At 42.4% G+C, this 25501-nt stretch overlaps 1 protein-coding gene across 1 annotated transcript in view; it reads left to right on the top strand.

The window, feature by feature from the left end:
• LOC122671681 (CHD3-type chromatin-remodeling factor CHR7-like) overlaps positions 1–25501 on the top strand; it is a 104869-nt gene that overhangs the window by 31714 nt on the left and 47654 nt on the right. The window contains exons 10-14 of the mRNA XM_043869054.1: positions 6419–6483; positions 8669–9087; positions 9377–9501; positions 9844–10036; positions 20920–21008. Coding sequence (XP_043724989.1) covers positions 6419–6483; positions 8669–9087; positions 9377–9501; positions 9844–10036; positions 20920–21008 — 891 coding nt within the window. The remainder of the gene's footprint in view (positions 1–6418; positions 6484–8668; positions 9088–9376; positions 9502–9843; positions 10037–20919; positions 21009–25501) is intronic.

Raw genomic sequence — 25501 nt, forward strand, 5'->3', positions numbered from 1 at the left:
ATACAATTGCTCCAGTTCTCATGGATGATATGGTTGATTGTGACGAGGTAATTGGGAACATTTCACAGGGAGACAATGACAAGCCAGTTGCTGTTCTTGAAGAGGTGGGGCTGAAAGAGAAGGTTATCAATATTGAAGACCCTATGGAGGTTGAGCACATTGACTTTGTAATGCCCCCTTGGTTCTTCGAAGAGAAGGCCCCACGACTTGAAGACCATATTCCCACTGTTATAACCTCAACAGAATTTTGCCAGGGAAGTGTTGAAGCTGTTGCCCACATGTTGCTTCCTCCTCCTCATCACAAGGTTCGTGGACGATTTTCTTCACACAAGCATGGTACTTGGACTCCCCTTCATGATGTCAACAAGCTCAGCCCCAAGTTGCCAGAGTGTTGCATGGATTTCACCCATTCATCGGAGATGAATGTTTCTAAGTCGGGGAGAGTTGATGCAGATCCTAGCCTCCTCGGATTAAAGAAGCCACCCTAAACCTAGGGTTTTAGTAGGAGCCTTAGCTTAGTTTAGTTTATTTCCATACTTAGTTTTTATTTTGTGTTTTTAATTGAACCGGGTTAAATTGGTTGCATCCAATTGGTTCAATTGGTCTAATTTAAGTGAATTGATCCTATTGGCTAAGATGTTCTTATATCCTATTGGCTAGTAGAGAATCTTCTTTTATTTTAAGTAGTTTAAGTTGTTTTTAAGTCATTAGGACTCTATTTTGAGTCTATTTCAGTTTCCTAGTCAGTTTAAGTTAGCTAATAGGTTAAGGATTGGGTTAGGCCATTCCTTTTTAGTGTCTAAGTCTAATTTTGAGTCTTTTATATAAGGTTCTAAGGGGGTCAAGTATTGAAGACGAATTTCGATTAATAAAATCTCAGCTTTATGCTTGCTGCCTTTGCTCCATCGTGAGTGTGCCTTGTGAGTAATATCAAAGTGAAGGGATTGGTGGACTCCGATCGACTACTTGCATCTTGTAGATCGGGAGGTCCTTCTTCTTCTTCAATCAAGCTTCCTCAACTTGCTGCTACTGCAGATCTGTAGATCCGTTGAGTTGTTTGTTAATTAGTTATTCCCTTCTTCCTCTAACCTGAAACCCTAGATTTTCAACTTCATCCAAATCAATCCAAACCTACACCAATAGACTCCTAAAAACCTGCCCATCATTACCAAATAAAACCCTAGCTCAAAACCCTAACCCTAACCCTAACCCTAGTTTTACCCTAAACAGCCCCAAATTTGCCTAATTAACAAACAGTTCCAGAATTCTGATCTTACCTAGCTCCTATTAGGCCTTGCGTATATAGGACTACATTACACATCTTCACCAATACTCTCCCCTTGAAGAGGTGGCGAAGAATAATAAAAAATGGACTCATGGAAAATAACATCCATACTAACCACGGTACGGCGGGAAGGGTGATGGTAGCATTTATAGCCTTTCTGGGTTGGAGAATAACCCAAGAAAATACAACGGAGCCCTTGAGGTTCAAGTTTGCCTGGAGATTTGGTATCTCTAGCATAACACACACAACCAAACACCTTGGGAGGCACAATAAAGGAGGAATTACCAATCAAAATATCAGAGGGGCTACGGGAGTTAAGTACCCTAGAGGGCAGCCTATTGATGAGATAGGTAAGAACCGCATCCCCCCAATATTGAGACGGGACATTTTTCGCAAACATCAAAGCTCTGGCCATTTCTAACAAGTGGCGGTTTTTCCTTTCTGCCACACCATTCTGGGCAGGGGTATCAACACGACTAGTTTGACAAATGATTCCATGGTCAGCCAAATATTTTTGAAATTGTGATTCTTTATACTCTGTCCCATTATCACTTCTCAATATTTTGAAAGTAGCCTAGAACTGATTTGGACCATTTTATGAAAGTGCTGAAAACATGAAAAAACCTGATTTTTTGTGTGTAAAAGATACACCCATGTGTTCCTAGAATGACAATCAATGAAAGAGACAAACCACCGATGACCAGAAATAGAGGGTTTACGATTAGGGCCCCAAACATCAGAGTGCACTAATTGAAAGCAAGAAGAACTCATTTTATTTAAAATAGGATAATTTGAACGTGTTTGTTTGGCCAGAACACACGCCTCACAAAAAAAGTCATCCTTAGTACGAAGGGTGACCAAACTAGGAAATAAATGTGCTAAAATTGCTGAAGGGGGGGTGACCTAACCTAGAGTGCCACTGGTTGAGTTCAGAAGAGACCATGGAGTTCTGGTGTAGTGGAGAAGGCAATGGTGGTGGAGAGAAGCGACCATCATCAAGCAGGTACAGCCCACCGTGCACTTTACCCAATCCAATCGTCCTCCCAGAGTCCAGATCTTGAAACACACAATGAGAAGGAAAGAAAGTGACTTTGCAGTTAAGATCACGAGTAATACTACTAATGGAAAGAAGGTTAGTAGTAAAATTAGGAATATGCAAAACAGAAGTTAATGGAAGAGAGGAAGTGTAGTTGATGATTCTTTTTCCCGATATAGAAGAAAGGGAACCATCAACTACCTTGTCCTTGTCTTTCCCAGAAGTGGGAGAATATCTACGAAACAAACCAGAGGAACCGGTGATATGATCTGTAGCCCCAAAATCTATGATCCAAGGATGTGAAGCAACAGAAGCCCAATGACCCCCAAATGGAATACTTGACTGGGCAAAGTGGGAACTTGAAGTAGCAGAAGAATTGGCAGTAGCTGATGTAGTAGAGGCAGCAGCAGCGGAAGACCTCAGCATACGAAGGAGTGCCTGTAGATCATCCTAGGATAGACCAGGGTCAGTAGCAGGGGCCGCAGTAACAGTCTCAGTCTGATGGGCCTTGGTCTTAGTCTTTGTCTTGGTCTTGGTAGCCCTTTTAGCTTCAAAGTCAGCCGGTTTCCCATGAAGTTTCCAGCACTTCTCCTTGGTGCGGTAAGGTTTGTGACAGTACTCACAAACAACAGACCCAGTAGTAGAATCACCAAGAGAAGCAGTGCCACTAGGTGCAGGAGTGGCAGGGGCAGCAGCCTGGAGTGCCGATCTGTCAGTAATAGGAGGGTGCAACATGGCAGCCCTACGGTTTTCTTCAGAGGAGACCAGGGCATAGGACTGTTCAAGTATGGGATATGGCTTGTGACCCAACACCTGAACCCGAATCTGATCATACTCGACATTCAAACCTGCTAAAAAATCATAGACTCTGATCTTGTCCATATGTTGTTTGTAAGAAGTAATATCAGCAGCTGTACTTGGGTGAAAGTCAGAAAAGTGGTCCAGTTGCTGCCAAAGGCTGCGCAAAGTAGCATAGTACTTGGAGACTGTCAACTCCTCCTGAGTAGTGTGAAGGACCTTCTTCCTGAGTTCATAAATATGGCATCATTGCCAAGCTGTCCGTAAATTTCCTTGCAAGCAGCTCAAATTTTCGAGGCTGTGTCAAGGAGAAGAAAATTGTGCTGCAGATCTGTAGTCATAGAACCAATTAGGTAGGACATAAGAACTCCATTGTTGGCAAGCTATTTGTCTTGAGCAGCGCTAACCTCAGTGGGCATAACAGTAGTGCCCCTAATATGACCCGTAAGGCCACGGCCAGCAATGGCAAAGGATGCAGACCTAGACCAAAGCAAATAATTACTGCCATCCAACTTGATTGGATTTGGAGAAAAAGTGTGATAATCTGGCTTGCTGGTTCCATCACCAACAGAAGTAGCAGTCGAATCTACAGAGTCACCCATGAAGACAGTAGAGAAGCCCAAATCGTAGAAGGGGGCTGTTGTGAAGAAAAACCCAAGAAATCCTCCAAGTTAAGGGCTGAAAATTGGAGGAGAGCCTGCTGGTAGTGGTAGAACAATGGTCTCCAAAAATCAGCAACAGTAGCCAAGTAAATCCCTTAGATCGATTTTTACAGGGTTTTGGAAAAAACCCTGAAATTGATGAGATCGATGTAGGGAAGAAGAAGAGCAAAATCTCAGTAGATGGAGCTGAAACTAGGATCGAGTGGTGCTCTAGTAATGCTGAATCACTCTGCTAAATATCAGCCGCAACAAGAACCTGCAAACCCTAGATCGATAATGCTCAGGGTTTTTTCAAAACCCTGAGTTGGTGGAAGAATAATCGATCTAGGATGTCTTCAAACTTGGTGGAGATAGGAACTAATCCAGAATAGTAAATACTGCTGCAGTTCTTGAGTCTTCAATGATGTAGATTGCTTCCTTGGAAGGGAGTGAGAGCAGTCCACAAAAAAAACAGAATCTTCAAATATCGTAGGCAGCAACTGGAGCTGAAATTGTCCTTATTGATCAAATAACTTGATCATAGAATGAGGTAATGGAGGGCAGCCACTGGATCTATTGCACCTCATCAGTGCTGCCCTAATAGGGGTGAATGAAGAACAAGGGGAAAGGAGAAGAAAAAAAAGTTGCGAATGAGAGGGGAGGAGGCTGAAATCGAGAAAGGAAGAGAAGGGGGGGGGTCCCTAATTCGAATTCTGCTTTGATACCGTGTTAACAGAATAGGATTAGAGAATGAATGCTTGGATGATTTAGTCATCCCAAGCACATCTTTATTTATAATCATAATGAAGAATGAAACAATTGTACATTAGCAATGTGGGACTAAACCACATGTACGAAATAAATAAAATGACAAAAGAAAGAGGACCAGAATACCGTGGCGGTATTCTGGCCATATAGCTAACAGATGAGTAGAAGCTTTGTCCAAAGGACTTAAATTTTCTGGAATTTTTTTTTTGAATTTTGTATAAAAAAATTCAGAAATTAGCCTATTGTTATAGTTTCTTCTTTTTGTTAATATTTTGTTCATGTGTTGTTTTGCAGCATGTCTTTGGGCCTTCTTTAGCACTTTACGTTGTAAGAATGATTTGCAACTGGTTTGTCATCTTCTTGGAAACCAGTATTGTGTTTTTATTGTTATGGGTTACTTGGTTGAGTGATGATATGTTATCTCTACATTATTTACTAAAAGAATATGGAGATATCCGGTGGAACAGGAAGCTTTATGGCACCAGGTGATTGGTGCAATCTTAGGAATCTCTGATAATGTGTTACCAATGAGGCAGAGAGGGTAACTGTAAGTTCACCAGGGAAGAGCATCAAGAGAATTCTCCTTTGGATGGTTGAGTGGTTGAGATATGATGGGGGGAAATGGGAAGAGAGTTACCTTTTGGGAAGACTTGTGGTGTGGGGAACAACCTCTTAGAGACTTATTCCCTAGGCAGTGACGGCATGGTTTTAGAGTCTGTAGGGTTGAGCGAACCTTCACTTAAAAAGGGGTTTTAGAGATGAGGAAATTTGAATGGTTCAAAACCTTTTACAGTCACTGCATGATGTTTTTTCTCTCTCTCATCACCACTTGGGCAACAGGATTGGGGTTTTTAAATTCCAAAGGAGTTTTGACAACGAAATCTTGTTTTCTGGCTATATCTATATATATATATATTTTAATAAATTGTTCCATCCCATTTGTTTGGATCATCCACATGCTCCTTTTCCTTATTAACTGTTATGCAAGTTACTGTGTTCCTTCCACTATGCTTAACCCGAATGGACTTTTCTCATGGATTTGGTGGGGTTAATTAGGTTCTGATTAATGGCTCCATTTGGAGCCTGGGAAGGTTTCTCTGGAAGGATATGTACTGGCAATCCTTTGGCCTATAAGGGAAGAAAGCAAGAAATGCTCGGTTGTTTTGGGATCAATTCCTACAAGTGCAATCAGTATTTGACAAAGTGAAAGGTGAAGAGGGGGGGGGGGGGTGGCTCATTGGGTTTCTCTCAGTAATCCAGACCTCAGAGCTGGGGTGGTATTCAGATCTAATGCTGGGGCAATCTTGATAGCTTTCGCAGCTACAATGGCGGAGGGAAACTCGGTAAGGGCTGAGTTTTTGTCATTTTAAGGGGCTGAAATGTGCTTTGAGAGTGGGTTTCCATAACCTATTAGTTAAGGTGATTCATCTACTCTGATAGCTTGGATGAGTTCAGATTCTCTAGTTCCATTGAGATTTTCTTATGTCATTAGATGTAGTCGGCTGACAGCTTCTAAAATGATTTGTTCATTCATTTGGAGACCTAGATCTGCTAATGAGGTGGCAGACCAGTTGGCCAAACAGGGGGTGTTCATAGGCTGATAGGGAATTTGGGTCTGCTATTCTTTCTGTCCGATTATTTTCCTTTTGTGATGTTCTATTCCTTTGTCATGTTGATGTAGTTTCAGCTTTTGTATATATGGTATATCAGTCTCAGTCCTGTATATGCCCCCTTTTTTTCATGAATAAAATGTTTTGTCTGCGTTCCATTGAAAACAATTTTTGCAGAGTCTGTTTGTATCTTAAGTTTGACTACCCCTAGGGCCACTGAGTGCCTGATTTTTTTGTCATTTTGGCACTATTTTTATTTAGTATATACATTTTGTTCCAGGTTCCCATGGAGTGGATCAATCTTACAGATAGTGTTCGATTGCATCACTTTCAGAAGCATTTCCCGTAAGTCATGATTTTGTATGGAATCAATTTTTTTGCTGCCAACTCCCTTTCTTTGATTAAGTATCCCAAGAAATCAGGAACTGAGTATTCAAGAGTTCAAGGTGCAGAAACTGAAAGGAAGTTAACTAGAGGATGAAAGGATTACTTGAACAATCTGCAGAGTCTAACCAATCCTAGAGAAAGAGTTTTGATGGAGTCTCACGGCTAATTGGATGGTTGGAGTTGCACCAAAAGAGAAGAGTGTTTGTGGAGAAATATTGTTTTCATTAATTGTTTGTCAATTACAATTTCAAACCCACATTTATAAACCAATATGATTGGTCAGACTTACTTTAAGAACGATATATTCATTCTCAAATAAAAAGTGACTATGACTCACGAGTAAACTTTATGAATGCATATGAAACTTTAATGTTCTGAACCACTCATAAACATTGAAACTGTTAAAGTAAAAATGACTTGCAACAAACTTGAAAAGAAAATTATACGACTTCAACAATAACCTGCCCTGCGCTTTGAAGATGCATATTCCTTACCCATTTTACCAGGTAATTGGGGTTGAGGTCTGAGGGGTGAGGGCACGAGGCAATAAGATGCAGGGCACAGGCTTTGCATTCCAATAAGTGTTTGAGGATCTTCCCAAATCCTAACCCATAGAGGCAGCATCTCTTGGCTGCAGAATTATCATTTTGTATAATATTCCAATGGTATTTTTCCTTTTCATATCATGTCATGATTAGAAATTTTAATTTTTTGTTAATGTAAATATACAGAAGCCTACTTAACAGATGGTAGGCTATGCAGATTAATAAAATTGGCATGTGGCCAATCTAGAGGATCCCTTGTCTGATGGATTATTCAAATCCACCTTGCAATCCTTCTATCCCTCCATGTGGCTTTATAGGTGATGTCAATTACAAAGGAGATACAGCTGCCCGTGTAGCCTATACACATATGTGCAAATGGTACAACCTCAGATAAAAAATATAGTTATATAGTTTAGGTGGGTGTGGAGGCAATAGCCTGTCGTTGGCTCTACCATGTTAATGGTTCCGGAGCCCAACTCCTTTGGCTCCCGCCCGTGTGGTAGTCTATATATCATGGATCTTAACATTTCTAAATGGTGTTTGCTGGATTTTAGCTGTATGTGCCTTAAGCCCTTTCATTTTTATGATTCCTTGGATGAAAAATCTGCTATGTATTAGAAAAGGAGAAATTAGAGAACATCGAACTTCTTAAGATAATCATCAGGATGAAGACTATTAAATGATCCAAATTATCCTCTCCCCTTTTCTCTGATAGGGTACACTGTTTCCATCCCACATAGATCGGATAAGGATTTTTTGGGTAGTGAGCTTAGTAGTGTTGCTATTATACATTTGCACCTCATGGAAATGGAGTCAATTTAGATCTTTGATGATCTTCTGGATTTGCACAACACAGGAATGCATGCAAAAAAATACGATGGGCTGGTTTTGTTTTGAGTTTAAGGGACTAAATAGGGTTGGGATCACCAATTCACCACTGAATTCTTTCTTTGCTGAAGATGCCGGCTTGCTGGGCTGGTACCGATAAAGTCTAGAGAGGTTCATACCCTGGAACTGGGTTTGAAATCCATGTTCATTTACTAACAACTAACTGGGGATAACTCCTTCATTAATCTTGCCAATCAGCTCTCTGGAAAAAAACGTGTTTAGTTCTTTTATAGTTGTGACATTGGTCTTTTGATATGATGCGTTTCTTAAAGTTCATTGAGTTGACCAGTCTTATGGTTGATATATGAATTGTTTAAGCTGATGTCAGCGGGATGGTATAGATAAAAGAATTTTGATTAAGTCAGACTTGTCTCTAAAGTTTTTTGGTTGGTAGGCCACATGTTTTTCCGGGGTCATTTAATTGCTTTTCTTTCATTATGATAGCTTTTATTTTGTCATCTTCTTTTTGAGTTCGCTGGACACCTAAATCTAGAATTGACCTGTATGGCTGGAACCTCTTTATTTTTATTTTGGGGCCTTCATATTGCTCTAAGGTCCTGTTATTCAATTTTCTATGCTAACTTGTTTCCTCAAGGTTTGGCTTTTAGCTATTTGTTTTTCTCCTTTCTTCAATGAAGAATTACACAATTTCTGGCCATAAATTTTTATGGAATTATGATATTATATTTTACATTTTGATTTCATTGCAGATTGTTAGATGGTGTTACCATAATTGATCAGAGAAAGCCAGAGTGGTTAATGATAGACCGTGTTATAGCATGTAGGAAGAAGCATACTGTGAATAACATCTGTAAAGCGTACAACTTATCTGAAACAAGGGAAGAGTGTGTAGAACATGAGTGTCTGGTGAAATGGAAGGGACTTGATTACAATGATGCAACATGGGATTCATCTTACACGAAGGAATTATTGGCTGAACTGGATAAGCTTGCACAGAGGCACCAGAAAGCTGTTCTAAGAAGTCGTAGTGTTTGTGAAAAGTGTAGTTTCTCCAGTCTAGACTTGCAACCAAGTTACTTGGCTGGTGGTTTTCTTTATGACTACCAATTGAGAGGACTCAACTGGTTACTACACAACTTTATGTCCCGGAATAATGTTATCCTTGCAGGTTGTTGGATCATTTTTACCTAAAAGTGGAACATTCTAGTTGATATTGCTTATTTATTGTATACTCGCTAAGTAATTGCCCTTGATTTTGTATGTAAGACTGTTTTCCATTTGTGGCTGTATCTTTTTTTCTCTTTGTTTTTATATGTAGGACTGTTTTATTTGTGGTTGTATTATAGAGGGAAATTTTTTTTGAGCTAGATTGCAACCCCCATCTTTAGTGACGAACTCCCTGGTTTTTAGCTGCATAAGTTGCTCAAGTTTTTGTTAATCTTCACTGTGTTCTGCAGATGAAATGGGATTGGGGAAGACTGTGCAAGTGGTTTCATTTGTGTATTGTATGAAACAAGAAAAATTGAGTGCTCTTCCGGTGCTTGTCATTGCCCCCAAAAGTACGCTTTTCCAATGGGAGAAGGTTAGTAATACCTCATCTCTAATCTGAACACAAAATTGTGTTGACAAAAGTTTCATGCCCCTTGGAACAGTCCAATTAACAGCCAACAGCAGAAAAGAAATAACAGCAAATAAGGATTGCAATTTTACAGTCCAGGCTGAATTTGTTGTTTATTCCTCTTTTCTGTACTTGTGGGCACAAATTTTCTGATCTGAAGCGTTTTACCCTCTAGTGACCCAAGGTCAACACATCCTTTTGAGACTGTTAGCACTTGTGGTTACTACATATTGGATATTATTTGATATTGTAACACATCCTTAAATTGTATGGGGATGGCATTAATCTTGTTTGCTCTTAATGTAGGAATTTCATCATTGGGCTGAAGAGCTTAATGTGGTTATTTACCAAGGAGAGAGGGAGTCACGTAGGTGTATCCGTGCACACGAATTTTATTCAACTGAGAAGAATGTCTTGTTTGATGTTTTGGTTACAAACTATGAGCTAGTTCTTTCAGATAACATTGCTTTCCGGAAGTTTGAGTGGTCTGCAATTGTTAGTAAGTTTCTTTCTTCTTTTTTTTTTTTTTAAATTGTTAGTGTCTTCTCTTCTTTTTTATTGTTCGGGGGGGGGGGGGGGTTGAGGGATGGGTGGGGCATGAACAAATGTTAGTGTCTGATGTCTTGAAATGATATCTGTTATCAGTTCATTTGGTTTTTGTGATAGAAATTGTTTGAGAGATGTGTAACATGGAAATCTGCTTGTGATAAATCCTTATGGCTTCTTTCTGCTTATAGCCTTATACTTCTATGGATCATTAATTTCTTCTGAACCTTTTCTTTTCAGCCCTTTCTTTTAGCTTTTTGGATAACTGAAATGATTGTGTTAATGTTTTGAGGTGTACAAATTATGGGTAGACAATTCATCTTGTGACAAAGATAAACAAGATGTGAACAGTAAACTGTAAACTTCTGAGAAACCTAGAGATTTTGGTTTCCTTATAAGGCTTCTGATTAGTCTGTATTTGGAGCCCTGTAATTTAAACTCCTTTGATTTTTTTTTTTGGTGCATAAATCTCCTTTGATTTTATTATTTTCCTTTAATAATTTTGTATAGATTAAGTGGTGATTCTTGCACTTCTCCAAGAATTTAAGTGAGTTTATCTCCTACTGTTGGAATTGGGATTAGAAGAACCACAAAACACTGAAACAGATATTTCTTTGATGATTGATTCAACGTAAATCAGGTGTTTAATCCTACACAATCTCTTGTACAACTTCAGATTTTCTCTGTTCATGAGATTTTTTTCTATGGTTTCTTCATCTATGTGGCATGAACAATGTTTCTTTGTAGTACAGTACGTCCTTGCTTTTGGTTTGAGAATGAGTTTAATCATGTTTGCAACAGAACTATAGAGCATTCCCCAAAGAAATGTGCTGACAACTGGGTGGAATGCTAAAATGTTGAGACCTACATATCAAGTTTGTGTATGGGGAGGCTTATGCATGCTATGGCAATTTGACATGAAAGCAATACTTTCTTTTTTTATTTTTTATTTTTATAATTTGGTCCCACACAACAGAGGAAATTTATTACCAAATGTAGGGGAAACATAAGGAGAAAAGAACAGGGCACTCCCTTCGAGCTAGATGATGAGGCAAACCCTGAAGCCCCATCCAAATTGCCAATTCTCTACACCTACCCCAAGTCAATGACCTCAAGCAACCTCCCAAAGGGACCAGCACTAGAAGAGAGCCATAGTTAAGATGTGTAATGGTGTTAGACTCTGTTATAGGGAGGACAAATGAGTTGTTGTTGATACTCTTTCTTATATCTGTCCTTATCTATAGAAGTTCCTTCAATAAATGTACCCATCAGCCAATGTTTGTAGTGGTTGATGGTTTATTACATTGAATCCTCTGTTGTCAAATATTGCTGGATGATAGAGATTGCTGCCTTCTTTCCTACAATGTTTGGGTGCCCATAAGTTGGATTTAACAGACTATATCCTCGTCACCCGATGTCATATATAGTTTCCACAGGCTATTTCCTCAGTTGTGGCCTAATAAAATGTTATTTATCTTATGTGTAAGCTGCATATACCTTTGTTTATTGTCATGCTAACCATCATAGTGAAGAGAAATCTCAAATACCCTAGATGGCCACTTGCAACTCTATGAGTTGACAAGAATTTATTGGTGGGTCTCCTCCACCCCTATGCCTAAAACCCCTCCGACGGCCTCTGCCGTTGGTCACCCGTCTCCACCGTCCCCTTCTCCCTCCCCCCCCCATCCTCCCCTGGTTGTAAACCTTGGAACTCTCTTCTTGAACTTGCATCCACTTTCTCCCGTGAAGGTCATCTCATCCACTCTGTCCCTCCCTCCATCATCGACGACTCCAAGGTCGGCCACTGCCCCTCTGGCCTTCTCTCTGATGAGATTGCCTTATGGCAATGCTGCCTTATTGGCGATTTCCTTGGAAACCGACCCCCATTTCACGTTGTCAAATCCTCGTTTAAAAAGCAATGGCATCCCTCAGTGGATCTCTACACTTACCAGCTATCCATCGACATCTTCATCTTTTGATTCTCTGATGACTAAGACAAACTTCACGCTTTGGAAGGTGGCCCCTGGCAAATCGAAAAAAAGCCAATCTTCTTAAGATAGGTATTAGCACCTTCAACTCTCCAAGCTGGACCTCTGCACCATCCCTTTGTGGATCTCACTCCCAGGTCTCCTGCCCCACTATGGTGTGCCAATGGACTGAGGTTGGCTTTCATCGGAAACCTACTCTACTCAGACGATAGAACCAAGCGCATGGACCGGCTCGCATTTGCAAGAATTTGTGGCGGGCTCTGTAGAAGCTGCTTCTCCAGACTTGGTTTCGGTCATCAACGAAGAAGGTATCTGCTTCACCCAACGGGTTCTTTATGATTGGTTACCCCCTCTCTACACTATTTGCAAGGTGTTCGGCCACTCCACCAAGCAATGCTCCCCCTTAGTCTCCTCTGATCAACAGGAGGAACCCCCACAAGCGTCTGCCGATCCTCTTCGAGACCCTTTGGCACGAACTTCCACCATGGACCTCCTATTCCCATCTGCTCCTCTGAGCTTGCTCGAGGAAGTAGAAGGATCAATGTCCATGACCTTGATATACTACTTGAGTCGACTCAATCTGAAGCCCTTCATGCCCTTAATGGCTCCATTGAGCCTGCTCGAGGTCGAAGACATGGAACTCGCCGCCCTCTCAGAGGTCCTCCAACCGGTGATCCCACTTACTCTGACAATCCAGAGGTCCTTTGGTCAGCCGTGCTCCTACCGATGGTTTTAATAGGTTTGTGGTCCTCCAAGAACTTGCCTCTGATGTTGACGATGATGATGACTTGACTATTGCTTCACCTGAGCTACTGCTAGCTCCTCTACCCCTAAGAGTCACCCTTCCGAGCTGCAACTCTTTTGCGCTTCCGAAAAGTAGCACCTCCATTTCCCCGAAAAGTCATACCTTGTCCTCACTTTATCTTTGACAATACCCTGCCATTACCCTTCCCCTCTTTCACCGAAATTCTCTCTCCCTTTCACATAACCCTAATCGTTTCCAAAATAGAAACCCACCAACCTTTTTCCCCAACTCCTGAGACCCCCCTTTGTTGCTCCCATTGTCAGCAACTAACCACACCCCAACGACTAACCCCACTTCAAACCACTACACCCCTTTGACCCACCTGGCCCCTCCACTCTTATTCTCAACCCAACCAACCCCAGTCCAACCACCCATCTCCCCCTACCCCACTCGATCACCAAATGCTCCCAACCCACCTACTCAACTTTCCCATCGCACCATCTCTTGCCCCAACCAAACCCAACCCCCACCTGTCCCTCCCAACCTCGACCCTCTTGTCTCGATAACCCAACCCTTCCCGGCTTTGTCCCTCTCCTCTGTACCGTCCCACCATCCCTATTCACCCTTATCTTTTGCCCGCTCCCCCCTATTTTTTTTTGGCTGCTTTTAGAGATTGCCCCTACCCACTGGCCTCCCCTCTGAGACCTGCTCTCCTCCCCTCCGAGAGTATCGTCGCCTTCATTAAAGCACCCCTTCGTCCTCCCCCCTCCGCTCCTCTGAGCATTTGCTTCACCCCCCTCCCATTCTATGATTCCTTAGACAATTTAGAACGTCCGAGGCCTCATGTCTTGGCAAAGCACGCCGACATTCGTGCCCGCCTTAAATCTTCCAAGTCTTCCCTTTGTTGTCTACTGGAAACTAAAGTCTTTGAGCCTAATGCACTCCCTATAACCTCTTCCATCACCCGCTCTTGGTCCTTTCTCACAACTACCCTCACTCTCCGAACGGTCACATCTGGTTTCTCTGTGACCCTTCAAAGCTGCTTGTCTCAATTTCCTCCTCCTCCTCCTCCCAGTACATCAACCTCAATGTCTTTGACCCCAATTGTAACCATCTGTTCTTCTTCACAGTTGTTTGCCCACAACTGTATTATAGATAGAACCCCCCCTTTGGGATGCTCTTCGGTCTCTTGTCTCCCCTGTTGGTTCCTCCCCCCTGGGGAGTAGGGGTGACTTCAACGTGGTCCATGCCAGCCATGAAAGTTTGGTGGGTCCCCCATCGACCTCCTTGCTATTGAAGCTTTTAATGATTATCTTGATGAGTCTGGGCTCAATGACCTAAGATGGTCGGGTGCTAAATTCTCGTGGCACAACAGATGCAATGGGCCCTGACAGAGCTGCCTACAATCTTGACAGAGTCCTTGTGAATGTGATCTGGCTCACCTCCTTCCCCTCCTTTGCCTCCTTAATATCCCAGACATCTTTGACTATACTCCCATCTCCCTCTTTATCCTCCCCTACATCTCCTTCGATCCCAAACCCTTCAAATACTTTGACATGTGGTCCGACCATTGTGACTTCCTTGACATTGTGCTGCGTGGGATATCCTTGTCCACTCCTCCTCCCCCCTCATTACCTTCTCCAAAAATCTCAAAAATGTCAAGACCTCTCTCAAGTCTTGGAATCTCTCGTCCTTTGGCAACATCTCCTCTCGCATCTCCACCTGTAGAGATAAGCTTGCCTCCATCCAATTCAGACTTCAAGTTGATCCCCTCTACCCCTCCCTCGTTGAAGAAGAAAAGCTCTCTTCATTTTACCTATCCTCTGTTCTCACCAAAGAAGAAAGCTTTCTTAAGCAAAAATCCCGCATCAAATGGCCTGAGCTTGGTGACTCCAATATGGCCTTTTTCCACCACTCCCTCAAGGCCAAAACAAATTCCAACTCCATTCACGTGCTCACTTTTAGAGATGGATCCATCCTCACCAATGTTGATGCCATCAAGTCGGAAGCCGTATTAATGTAGTCCTAGATTGGTAGGAGACCAATTAGGAGCCAGTAAACCAGGATCTGTTATGAACAGGTGAATCAGCTAGGTCTAAATGGGGTTTTTGGTGAAATTTGGGTTAGGATTAGGGTTTGGTGTTACGGTTATGTCAAGTCAAGATAGGGGAGTCTATTAGTAAAGGTTCTGAGATGTTTTGATGGATGGAAGTGTGTAAATTTTAATTAACAGCAATTTAGGGTTAGAATTTTGGGTTTTTGAAAAGTGTAAAATAGGGGAATCTAGGGTTTAAAGTGGGGGATGGGGCAAGGGTTTGGATCGAGTGCCATAGGGGCAGGGGTGAAGAGTTTGATCTAAAAAAGGAGGGATTTTGCTGGCTGGTTTGGTCTGGGCAGAATTTAGGTTATGGGAATGTTGTTCAGTGATGGAGGGGATGTTAGAGTTTGGGTGATTTAGGGGATTAGAAGAAGAAAGGTTGGGGATGGGGTGATTAAAACTCATTGTTGTTGTAGAGATCCCTTGGCAGCTGCTTGTTTGAAGACGAAAACTTGAATAAAACTCATAACTTGAACAAAGAACTTGAAGAGAGTTTCAAAGAACTACCAGGGCTTCACACCACAAGGTGTCGATTGGATCAAACACCAATCCCACCAACGAACCACCCGAGCAGCAAAAGCCAAGGGCATACACCAATCCCACCAGCCTTGATCAAACACAAGACAAAAATCCTTGATGGAGAAGAAGAGCAGCAAAAGCTTTTTGATATAAAAAATCGTGTACCATGCTTGCCCACCTTATAACCTTATATAAAAGACTCAAAAACAGACTCCTACTCTATAAAGGAAAGGCCTAACCCAATCCTTAATCTATTAGGTAACTTATACTGACTAGGAAACTGAAATAACAAAGTAATAGACTCAAAACATGTTGGACTTATAGAGTCCTAATCCAGCCCAACTTAAATAACACTTAAGTTGTTCCATGACCACTTAAGTTGTCAAATGACCACTTAACCAAGTCACATGATCACTTAAGTGATCACATGACCACTAACCAAATAAAAAGAAATCTACTAACTAATCCCGTATGGAACCTTATTACCCATAGTTTCGGCCCATAAAAGTGGCCTATTACATTGAAAATTCATGGGATCTAAGGCACAACATATATATAACCCAACCTTAGACTTATTTCTAAGGAAAGAAGCTCGTTTTGGTGATAAACCTGCATCATGTATCCTACTTCTCTGATATTTTTTCCCCTCCCCCAACCCCCCTTCCCTCATGGCCTCCTCAACAAATTCAACCTTGATCATCTTATCCTTGCCATCAAAATTTTGTTATTTAACCCGAACCAATTCCAAAGCATCAATAACACCTTCCTCTGCCTTATCCCCAAGTAATTGGGAGCTTCCTCCATGGCCGATCTCCCTCTGTGACCTCCTCTTCAAATTCATCACCAAAATCCTAGCGAACCGCCTCCAGCTTGTTGTATTCCCTGGTTAGTCATAACAAATCGACCTTCATTGCTGGTCAGAACATTGCTGACAACATCATTCTTTGTCAGGAAATTGTTCGTGGTTTTGATCGCAAGCCCCACTCCCACTCCCACTCCCACTCCATCCTTTTCAAAATCGGCATCCATAAAGCCTTCGACTCGATCAAATGGGGTTTCATCTCCCAAGCCTTCCTCCATATATCCTTTCCCCCATAGTTGTCACAGCATCTAGGCGACCCAGGGCATTGGAGAGGGTCCGAAAGCAAGATGAAACCAACTAGGCCACCAAGCGCCCTCCTAGGCCCCCAAGTCAACCAAGGTACCTGGATGCCTAGGCGACGCCTTGACAACTATATTCCCCCCTCCATTCGTTCATAGGATCCACTCATGCATTTCCTCCCCCCGCTTCTCTGTCCTCTTCAATGGCAACCTGACAGGGTACTTCTCCTCCTCCGCTGGAATCCGCTAAGGCTGTCCCCTCTCCCCCTTCCTCTTCTGCTTGGCCCTTGAAGTCCTTTCTTGCAACATTCAATCCAAAACTGACCAACACCTTATTTCCCCCATCCCCAAATGTAAACCCACCAACCTCTCCCACCTTGCCTTCACCGATGACCTTACGATCTTCTTCAAGGCCGACCCCTTATCCATTGAGTCCATCATGTCCTCCCTTTACCTTTTCCAAGGCCTTTCGGGTCTCTATATTAACCTCCACAAATCCTACATTTAAGCCCAACTCATCCACATCACTGGTTTCGCCATTGGTGCCCTCCCTGTTAGATAACTGGGCCTCCGCCTTATCCTCGCCCGTCATTGCTCCCCCATTTTAGAGCTTTTGTGCAAAAGGTTGCAGCTTTGGAAAGCTAAACTCCTCTCTTATGTAGGTCGATTAGAGCTTACTAAACTCCTCTACCAACAAGGCTGTTGAGGCGATCATGTGTTCATTCCGTTGGATAGATGTCGATTTGGCCAGATTTCTCAGACCTCTATTTGCCTCCCCAAGTCCAAAGGGGGCCTTGGGCTGAGAAGAATAAAAAATGTCAACCTTGTTGGTTCCCTCAAGCTGATATGGAAGAGTGGAAGCTTGTTTCCTTGAAAGACAGTATCTGGACCTCTTGGGTCTTTGCTAGTCTCCTCCACAAAGACTCTGTTTGGTCCGTTAGCTCCTCCATTGATGCTTCTTGAGTTTGGCGTAGAATTCTTCAAGTCAGACACATTGCCATTGATGCCATTAGCTCTAGGATTGATGATGGCCTCTCCTCCTCTCTTTGCCTTGACAAATGGCACCCTTCTGGTGTCCTCTCTCTAGTGTTGCGGCCTAGAGACATTTACTCCTCGGGGCTTGACCGAGGTTCCTTGGTAGCTTCCATCATCACCAGGGGTGCATGGTCCCCCCCACCCCCTCTTTTGGATATTTGGAGCTCCCTCCCTCCCCCCCCCCCCATCACCCCTTTGTTACCGAGGTAGAGGAGATGTGGTTCTTTGGCTCCCCTCTGCTATTGGCTCCTTCAGCTCCCATTCTGCTTGGGACCTTGTGAGACACATAGGCCTCACCTCCTATTGGTACGAGATTGTTGTGGTTCAAAGGCTGCATTCTCCGCCACAACTTCAACACCTGGAGAGCCCTATCCAACTTCCTCCCCACTCAGACTTTCCTCATCCGCTGCCACATCTAGGTCCCCCCTTCCTGCTGTCTTTGGTGGAACGGCTAGGAGGTTACAAATCACCTTTTCTTTTCTTGTCCCTTTGCTGCCTCTATTTGGAAGAAAATTCTCTGTCTTTATTGGCCTGGCAGAAGAAGAGCGCTTCCCCTCCAAAGAGAATGGCTCTGGATCGACATGACTTCTGGTGGGAGGACTATTTGTGACACCGCTGGCAAGCTTGACTTTTGTGCCTTTATCTCTCACTTTTGGATGGAGCACAACTTTTAGAGATGGACTTCCAACCCCTGTTTATTTGACAACATTTGGAATGCCATCTTCTTCGAGGTCTCCTCCAAGCTTGCCTTGCTGCTCGTCAAACTTGTAAGGGACACCCCAAGGAACAGGCTCATTGTTGTCTCCTGGGGTCTTTCCATTTCCCTATTGCAACCGGCTCCCCCTTAGCCTAGGCTCGCTGTTTTGTTTTGGGTGAATAAATAATTCAATACCAAAGAGAACGAGGACTACAACGGACCTGGCTCTCCTCCAGCCGTGGCAGGAGCTAAAGGATCCAGCCCAGCAAAAACAGGAGGGCTATGGCCATTTTATATGGGTGGCGCCTGTGAAATGACCCAAACACCCCTGTTTTTGTTGGGCTGGATCCTCCAGCTCCCGCCACAGCTGGAGGAGAGCTGAATACGGACTACAACAGCCCCCAAAAGAAGGAGAAAGGAAATACAAATGAACAAATATACAAGAAGACCTCAAGTAGAGGGCCAGAGGGTGGAGAAAGGGAGACCTCAGGAAACAACAACATGACTGTTCCTTAGAGAGTCAATGCAAGAAATCGGGATATCTAAAAACTTGGATTTAATGTCAAAAGAAATGGAATCCAAATCTGGCTAAGAGACCGGGACTTGGAGGTCCATTTCCTGATATTTTACTCCATCCAAATCTGGTTAATAGCAGCGCAGAAGGCTAGCTTCCCCTCAATATCACAAAAAAAAGACCCTGCAAATGACATATCCACCCAGATTCACTCCCTTGCAAAAGGAAGGATTCTGTGCCTTGTGGACCAACATTTAGCAAGGATGCCTTTCCAAACAGAGGCGGAGAAGGACACTCAAAATATAGGTGGCTGATATCTTCAATGGCATTCCAGCAGAGGCAGCACAAGGAGGAGACAACCATTTGCCGGTGAAGAAGGAAGGACTGTGTTGGAAGGCAATTAGTGAAGACCTGCAAGGCCGTGAAACAATGCTGAGGAATATAGTGCTTGAACCAAAGAAGCTTCTGCCAAGGAGATAAAGAGCCTCTGGAACGAATGAAATCCCAGGCTGCGTTGGAACTGGAGGAAGAAGGGTACCAAACTACTTGATCTCCCCTCGCAGAAGGTCTTCTATGGATAGTGGGCAAAGCATTCCACACATCAGTAAGCTCTGGGAGATCTGAGATTGAAGGGGCCCAATCATCAAGATGAATGATGTCTGCCACCGTGGCTTGCTTGGAGAGCCCAGAGTTATAGACGGCTCTAGGGGAGACAAGGTGAAGAAGAATTCCCATGGGGTGCTAGTGGTCCAGCCAAAGCTTGGTTGAGGCCCCATCATCAATATGGGATTGGATGGCTCTGAGGATAACATGATGAAGAGCCAGGATCTCGGACCACACCCAAGAAGCATCAGACGAGGGCGAGACCATCCAGATGGAGTCTGAACAAAGCAGCCCAGAGTAAATCCAATCTACCCTAGATACTTTTCTCCTTGGTTGCATGCTTCCTTATCAACTTGGTGATTCCAGCTGAATTAACATCTTTGATTCTTCTTAGGCCCAGCCCTCCCTCCTCCTTGGGAAGGCAAACAAATGCCCATCTAATGGGTTGAAGGAATCTGGAGGAGTCATTTCCTTTCCAGAGGAAGGCAGCCATGGGAGACTCAAGAGACTTGATGGTTGCCAGAGGAAGACCAAAGATGTCCGACCAGTATATATAATAGGATTGTATGACTGATTTCATGAGGACCAGCCGACCTGGATAGGATAAGAGTTTTCTTTTCCAAAGTTGGAGTGTCTTACAAATGGCATCAAGCATATCTTTTTGCTGCCTTTTGTGCTCCCCAAAGGTCATTTGCTGAATTTGACTAATCAATCCTTGCTGATTCCTCATCTCGGTTCTGTAACTTTAGTTTCCTCCTGTTGGAACTAGTAGGTGAGTTTCTTAATACTGACATAGCTTTGTCCATGGAAGAAGGCACTTTGGAGGGATGCCAGAGGAGCCAAAGACGGCCATTAGGGAAGAAATAAGTAATGGCACACCATTTGTTGAACCTTTTCTCCTACTATCATAGGTTTCCATGTCTTGAACAAAATTGACCCTGTTTATGGTGCCATTTGGAGTTTGCTTTCAGGCTTAACTTACCAAATAAAGGCACCTAGAGTGCTTGTCACACGGTTCCTCTCTACGGATGCACACCTAGAAAGTCTACACCTTTCCCCTTAGGTGTTCTGCTCATAATATATGTAAGATGACATTTTGAAACTGTTGGCTATTGTTTTTTCTTTCATATTTCATTTGTCTTAATTGTACTTCCTACCCACAGCACTTATTCCTTTCTCAGATATACCACCACACGATCAGGTTCATCTTTTTTCCTGAGAGTATCATGCTTTTAATAGATGTTTGTTTTGGTAGACTAATGCCCATATATCCTAGATTTTTTGTTTGAAGTGACATTTCCTAAAAGTTCTATTTGCATGCCAAGTCATTTGTTTCTTTCTTTTTCCGTTTCAACGTATAAGTTGTCATCCATAATGCAGTTAATACTGTCTGCAATTTGACACTGAATCTAATGAAATCCTTTGGTTTCTACTTCATGTTGCTTAACACGTTTTGCTAAATGCAGTTTGGGTTGACACATTATATTTTGATTTACTGCCCCTTATTTTGATGTTAATCTCCTATTCTTTTTCCAGTTGATGAGGCCCACAAGATAAAAAATCTTGATTGCAAACTTGTGGCCTGTCTTAAGCAATACACTGCAGATTTTCGGTTGTTACTGACTGTGAGTGTCTCTTTCTGTTTTTTTTAATCAGTTAGTATAATATGGTTAAATTTGATTTCTTATACTTGAATATTTCCCTATTATCGTCAGTTTCATTCTAGGGACACTGACTTGTATGTTTTTGTTTGACATGGATAAGGGCTGACTGGCTGGATGTTATGGAGCTGAATATGGTGACATTTCTATATTACTGTTGTTATGCATAGAATGTTTGTTATAACTTTTGCTAAAAGTGGAGAGAATATGTGTCAATTCTAAGTACAGTAATTTTTTTCCGGAAGTGGAAGACAGTTCAAGTTTGTGTGTCTTTTCTTCATACTTCTGTTTCAAATGTAATAGAAGTGGAGTGGGCATAGTAGTGGATAAAGATTTAAAGAATGATGTGGTGGATGTTAAAAGATTTGGAGATAGCATTATATCCATCAAGCTTGTGTTGGAGAAAGAGGTTCTTGTTAGAAGTATCGTGTGGGTCCCATTAGTGGGTCTCGGGATTAGCGCCAGGAGCTAATCCCAAGAGACCCTATTTACTTTTTGGTTCTTTCCTTATTTGCCCCTATCCCTAGTATATACTTTGTATATCATTCTTTTCAGAGATAAGTAAAAATTACGGCTGCTGTTCCATTCTCTTCGTCTTCTCTTCTCTTCTCTTCCATTCTCTTTTTCTTCTTTGTTATCATGGTATCAGAGATGGTCTACTAGGACTGGTACAGCCGTTTGAACTTCTCCTTTTCTCTTCTTTTCTTCTCCTATATCCTTTCTCTTTTCTGCAATTTCTGGTTACAGCCATTTGAACTTCTCCTTTTCTCTTCTTTTCTTCTCCTATATCCTTTCTCTTTTCTGCAATTTCTGGTTCTCCCAACTAGAGGTTTGCGATTCTAAGAACAGGGGTGTTTTCACCCCTTCTCTTTGCTGGTTTGTTGGTTGTGGTGTTGGGGATTGCTATTATGGATTAAATCTGCTTTTACATTTTAACAAAGAAGACTTTGGAAGCCTATGTTTGGTGATGCCTTGAAGGATTTAATGGCGACACTGGGCTGCTATTCTTCTGCGATGTTCGAGTGACTTGAACCTTTTTCTGTGGAGTTCGATTGAATGAAGCTTGCTGGTTCTGCAATTCTGTGTGTAGTGGTGCTTGCGGCAAGGTATTAGTTTACTTTTATGGTAGATTTGCTTGCTGTTTTTTGAAGTTTAGAGTACTGTTGTGATCATTGTGTGGTGATTTGATTGGTAAGTCTTGTTTTCTTGAATCAAGTGGAGTAGCAGCAAGTCGCCTATTAGGTGTTTGATTAAATACCTGTGAAGTTTTCGTTGAACTTTTTGGTCGAAATTTTAAGAAGGGGAGCTATGGGAGATGAAAATAAGAAGAATATGGTTACAGAAGTTGTTTCCTCGTCCTCCAATCGAATCATGCAGAACAAATTGGAAGGGGTCACAAATTTTCAATAGTGGAGGAAAATTGTGATCCTTGTGTTGACAGGTTGGGATCAGCAGGCACATCTGGTAGGAACTAAACTTGCTGATGATACAACTTAGGAGATCGTTGATGCTCGAATCCTTGGCCAGATGTTGAATTCTATGGAGAACCACATAGTTGATTTGGTTACTCACATCGACACTGTGAAGAAACTTTGGGAGTATCTAGGAATCTTATACTCTGGTCAGAATAACCTGTCTCGAATTTATGAACTCTCTCAAGACTTCTATCAGACAGAGAGGAAGGGGAGATCTATTACACAGTGCTTTGCTGATTTTAAGAGGATGTATGAGGAGTTGAATTCTCTCCTTTCTATCGCGAATTGGCAGTTATGGGTTTTTTGGGAGGCCTTGGATAGGAATATGATTCGGTTAGATCACAAATTCTTGGGGGTGAGACTATTGCATCCCTCACTGATACTTTTTCTCGGGTACTTAGGGTATCTCGAGATAGCTCTCATGATGCTTCCCCTGTTGTTGAGAGTTCAGCCCTGGTCTCACAAACAGGGGCTGGTAGTATTGATCGAGGAGAAGGTGGAAGTCGTGGAGGTGGCCGTGGCATAGGAAGAGGTCAAAACCAGTATGGTTTTGGCCAGTCTGGTACTACATCTGATGGTAATGTATGGATCTATCATTATTGTGGTCAGCCCGGACATATTCAGAGATTTTGTTGGAAGCTCCATGGGAAACCAACCTAGTTGCAGTAGTTTGCTAACTTAGTTACTACTATGGAATCAGCCCCTCAGTTTCAACCATCTGAGAGTAGGGTAGTTGTCATGACAGATGAGGAGTTTGCCCGGTACAATCAGTTCCAAATATCACAGGTCACTTCATCCATTGCTACTATGGTTCAGACAGGTAATGCCACCGTGTGTCTCTTTGCTACATCTCGTCCCTGGATTATTGATTCAGGGGCATCTGATCACATGTTTGGCGTGTCAGGTATCTTTTCTTCTCTGTCTCCTTCGTCTTCCAGTGTTACTTTAGCTGATGGATCTTTAGCCAAGGTCAAAGGCACTGGTACTATTATTCCTAGTTCGTCTCTAACCTTTCCTTTTGTTTTTTACCTTCCCAATATTTAGTTTAATGTTATGTCTGTTAGCAAATTGACTAGAGCTTTAAATTGTTCCGTGACATTTTACCTTGAATCTTGTGTCTTTCAAGATCTTGCTACAAAGAGGACGATTGGTAGAGGACGGGAGACAGGAGCTATACTTGAAGGTTCTGGTTCGGTTGCCTGCTCCGATACTGCTTCCCATCATCAGATTTATTGTTGGCTTGGTCATCCCTCGTTGGAGAGTCTTAAAAGATTAGATCCTCGTTTTGTTTCTCTTTCTAGTCTTGAATGTGAGTCGTGTTTGTTTGGGAAACTTCATCGTGTGAGTTATCCCCTAGAGTCCATTAGCTTTTAGCTTTGCTTTTTTCTTTGGTTCATTCTGATGTATGGGGTCCGTGTCCTGTTACTTCCAACTTGGGATTCAAATATTTTGTTACTTTTGTTGATGACCATTCAAGGGTCACTTGGTTATATTTAATGAAAATTCGTTCCGAGTTGGAAGTTACCCGTTTTATGTTAATGAAAAATTCTCCTATTCAGACACACCTCAACAAAATGGTGTGGCAGAAAGGAAAAATCACCATTTGTTGGAAGTTACCCGTTTTATGTTAGTTGAGATGCAAGTTCCTAAAACCTTTTGGGCTGATGCTGTTATGATTGCCAATTATCTTTTCAATTGTATGCCCTCCTCCATCTTGAAAGGAGAGATTCTTCATTCCTTGCTATTTCTTATAGAGCCATTGTTTTCACTGTCTCCTCGTATTTTTGGGTGTATGTGTTTTATTCGTGACCATCGGCAAGGTTTATCCAAGCTAGTTCCCAAAGCCATAAAATGTTTTTTTTCTGTTATTCTTGTACTTAGAGAGGAGATCGCTGCTACTCACCTGTTTAGCGTAAATATTTTGTTACAGTTGATGTGTCATTTTTTGAGTCCACCCCTTATCATGTTGACCCAGTTAATGCTTTTGAATTGGATGATGGTTTTCCTATCTATATTGTTTAGTCTTCTTTGCCTCAGGGTTCTGCTCCAGCTGCTCCTGTTCGTCGTCCTCCTGTCATCAATGTTTATAGTCGACACCCCAAGGTAGCTGCTGCCCCCCCTGTACTCACGGACACTGCCATGACTCCTCCAACTGCAGATCCTGATGATAGTCCTTCTCAAGTTGTACCAATGTTTTCTGATCTTGATCTTCCCATTGCTCAACGAAAAGGTACTTGTAGCTGTACACAACATTCTATTTCTAACTTTGTTTCTTAATCTGGGTTGTCTTCTCCATATCGTTCCTTTTTATCTACTGTTGAGTCTCATGCCCTTCCCAAGTCTGTGGCGGAGGCATTATCTAGTCCTGGTTGGAGGACAGCTATGGAGGAAGAATTATCGGCTTTAGATGTGAATTAGACTTGGGAACTAGTTCCTCGGCCGCAGGGTAAGACGGCTATTGGTTGTAGATGGGTGTATGTAGTGAAAGTTAATCTCGATGGTTCTCTTACTCGTTTGAAAGCGAGGCTTGTGGCCAAGGGTTATGCTCAGGTGTATGGTGTTGATTATTTAGACACTTTCTCTCCTGTTGCCAAGCTTGCTTCTGTATGTATTTTGATATCTCTTGCTATCTTCAATTATTGGCCTTTGTTTCAACTAGATGTCAAGAATGCCTTTTTGCATGGTACACTACAAGAAGAGGTGTATATGGAGCAACCTCACGGGTTTGTTGCTCAGGGGGAGTCTGATATGGTTTGTAGATTAAGAAAGTCTTTGCATGGACTGAAACAGCCCCCTCGTGCGTGGTTTGGTCATTTTCCTAAGGTGGTCCTTGAGGTTGGTCTATCTAGGTGTGGTGGTGACCACACCTATAGACACTCAAGTGCAGGGAGTGTTTGAGTTTAAAATAATACCGCAAGCGTATAGGTCAATCGTAGCTACGGGTCGAACACGAGGAGGTCAACCTTGAATAAATTTGCACTT

Source organism: Telopea speciosissima, chromosome 1 (assembly GCF_018873765.1).
Source record: "Telopea speciosissima isolate NSW1024214 ecotype Mountain lineage chromosome 1, Tspe_v1, whole genome shotgun sequence".
Lineage (NCBI taxonomy): Eukaryota > Viridiplantae > Streptophyta > Magnoliopsida > Proteales > Proteaceae > Telopea > Telopea speciosissima.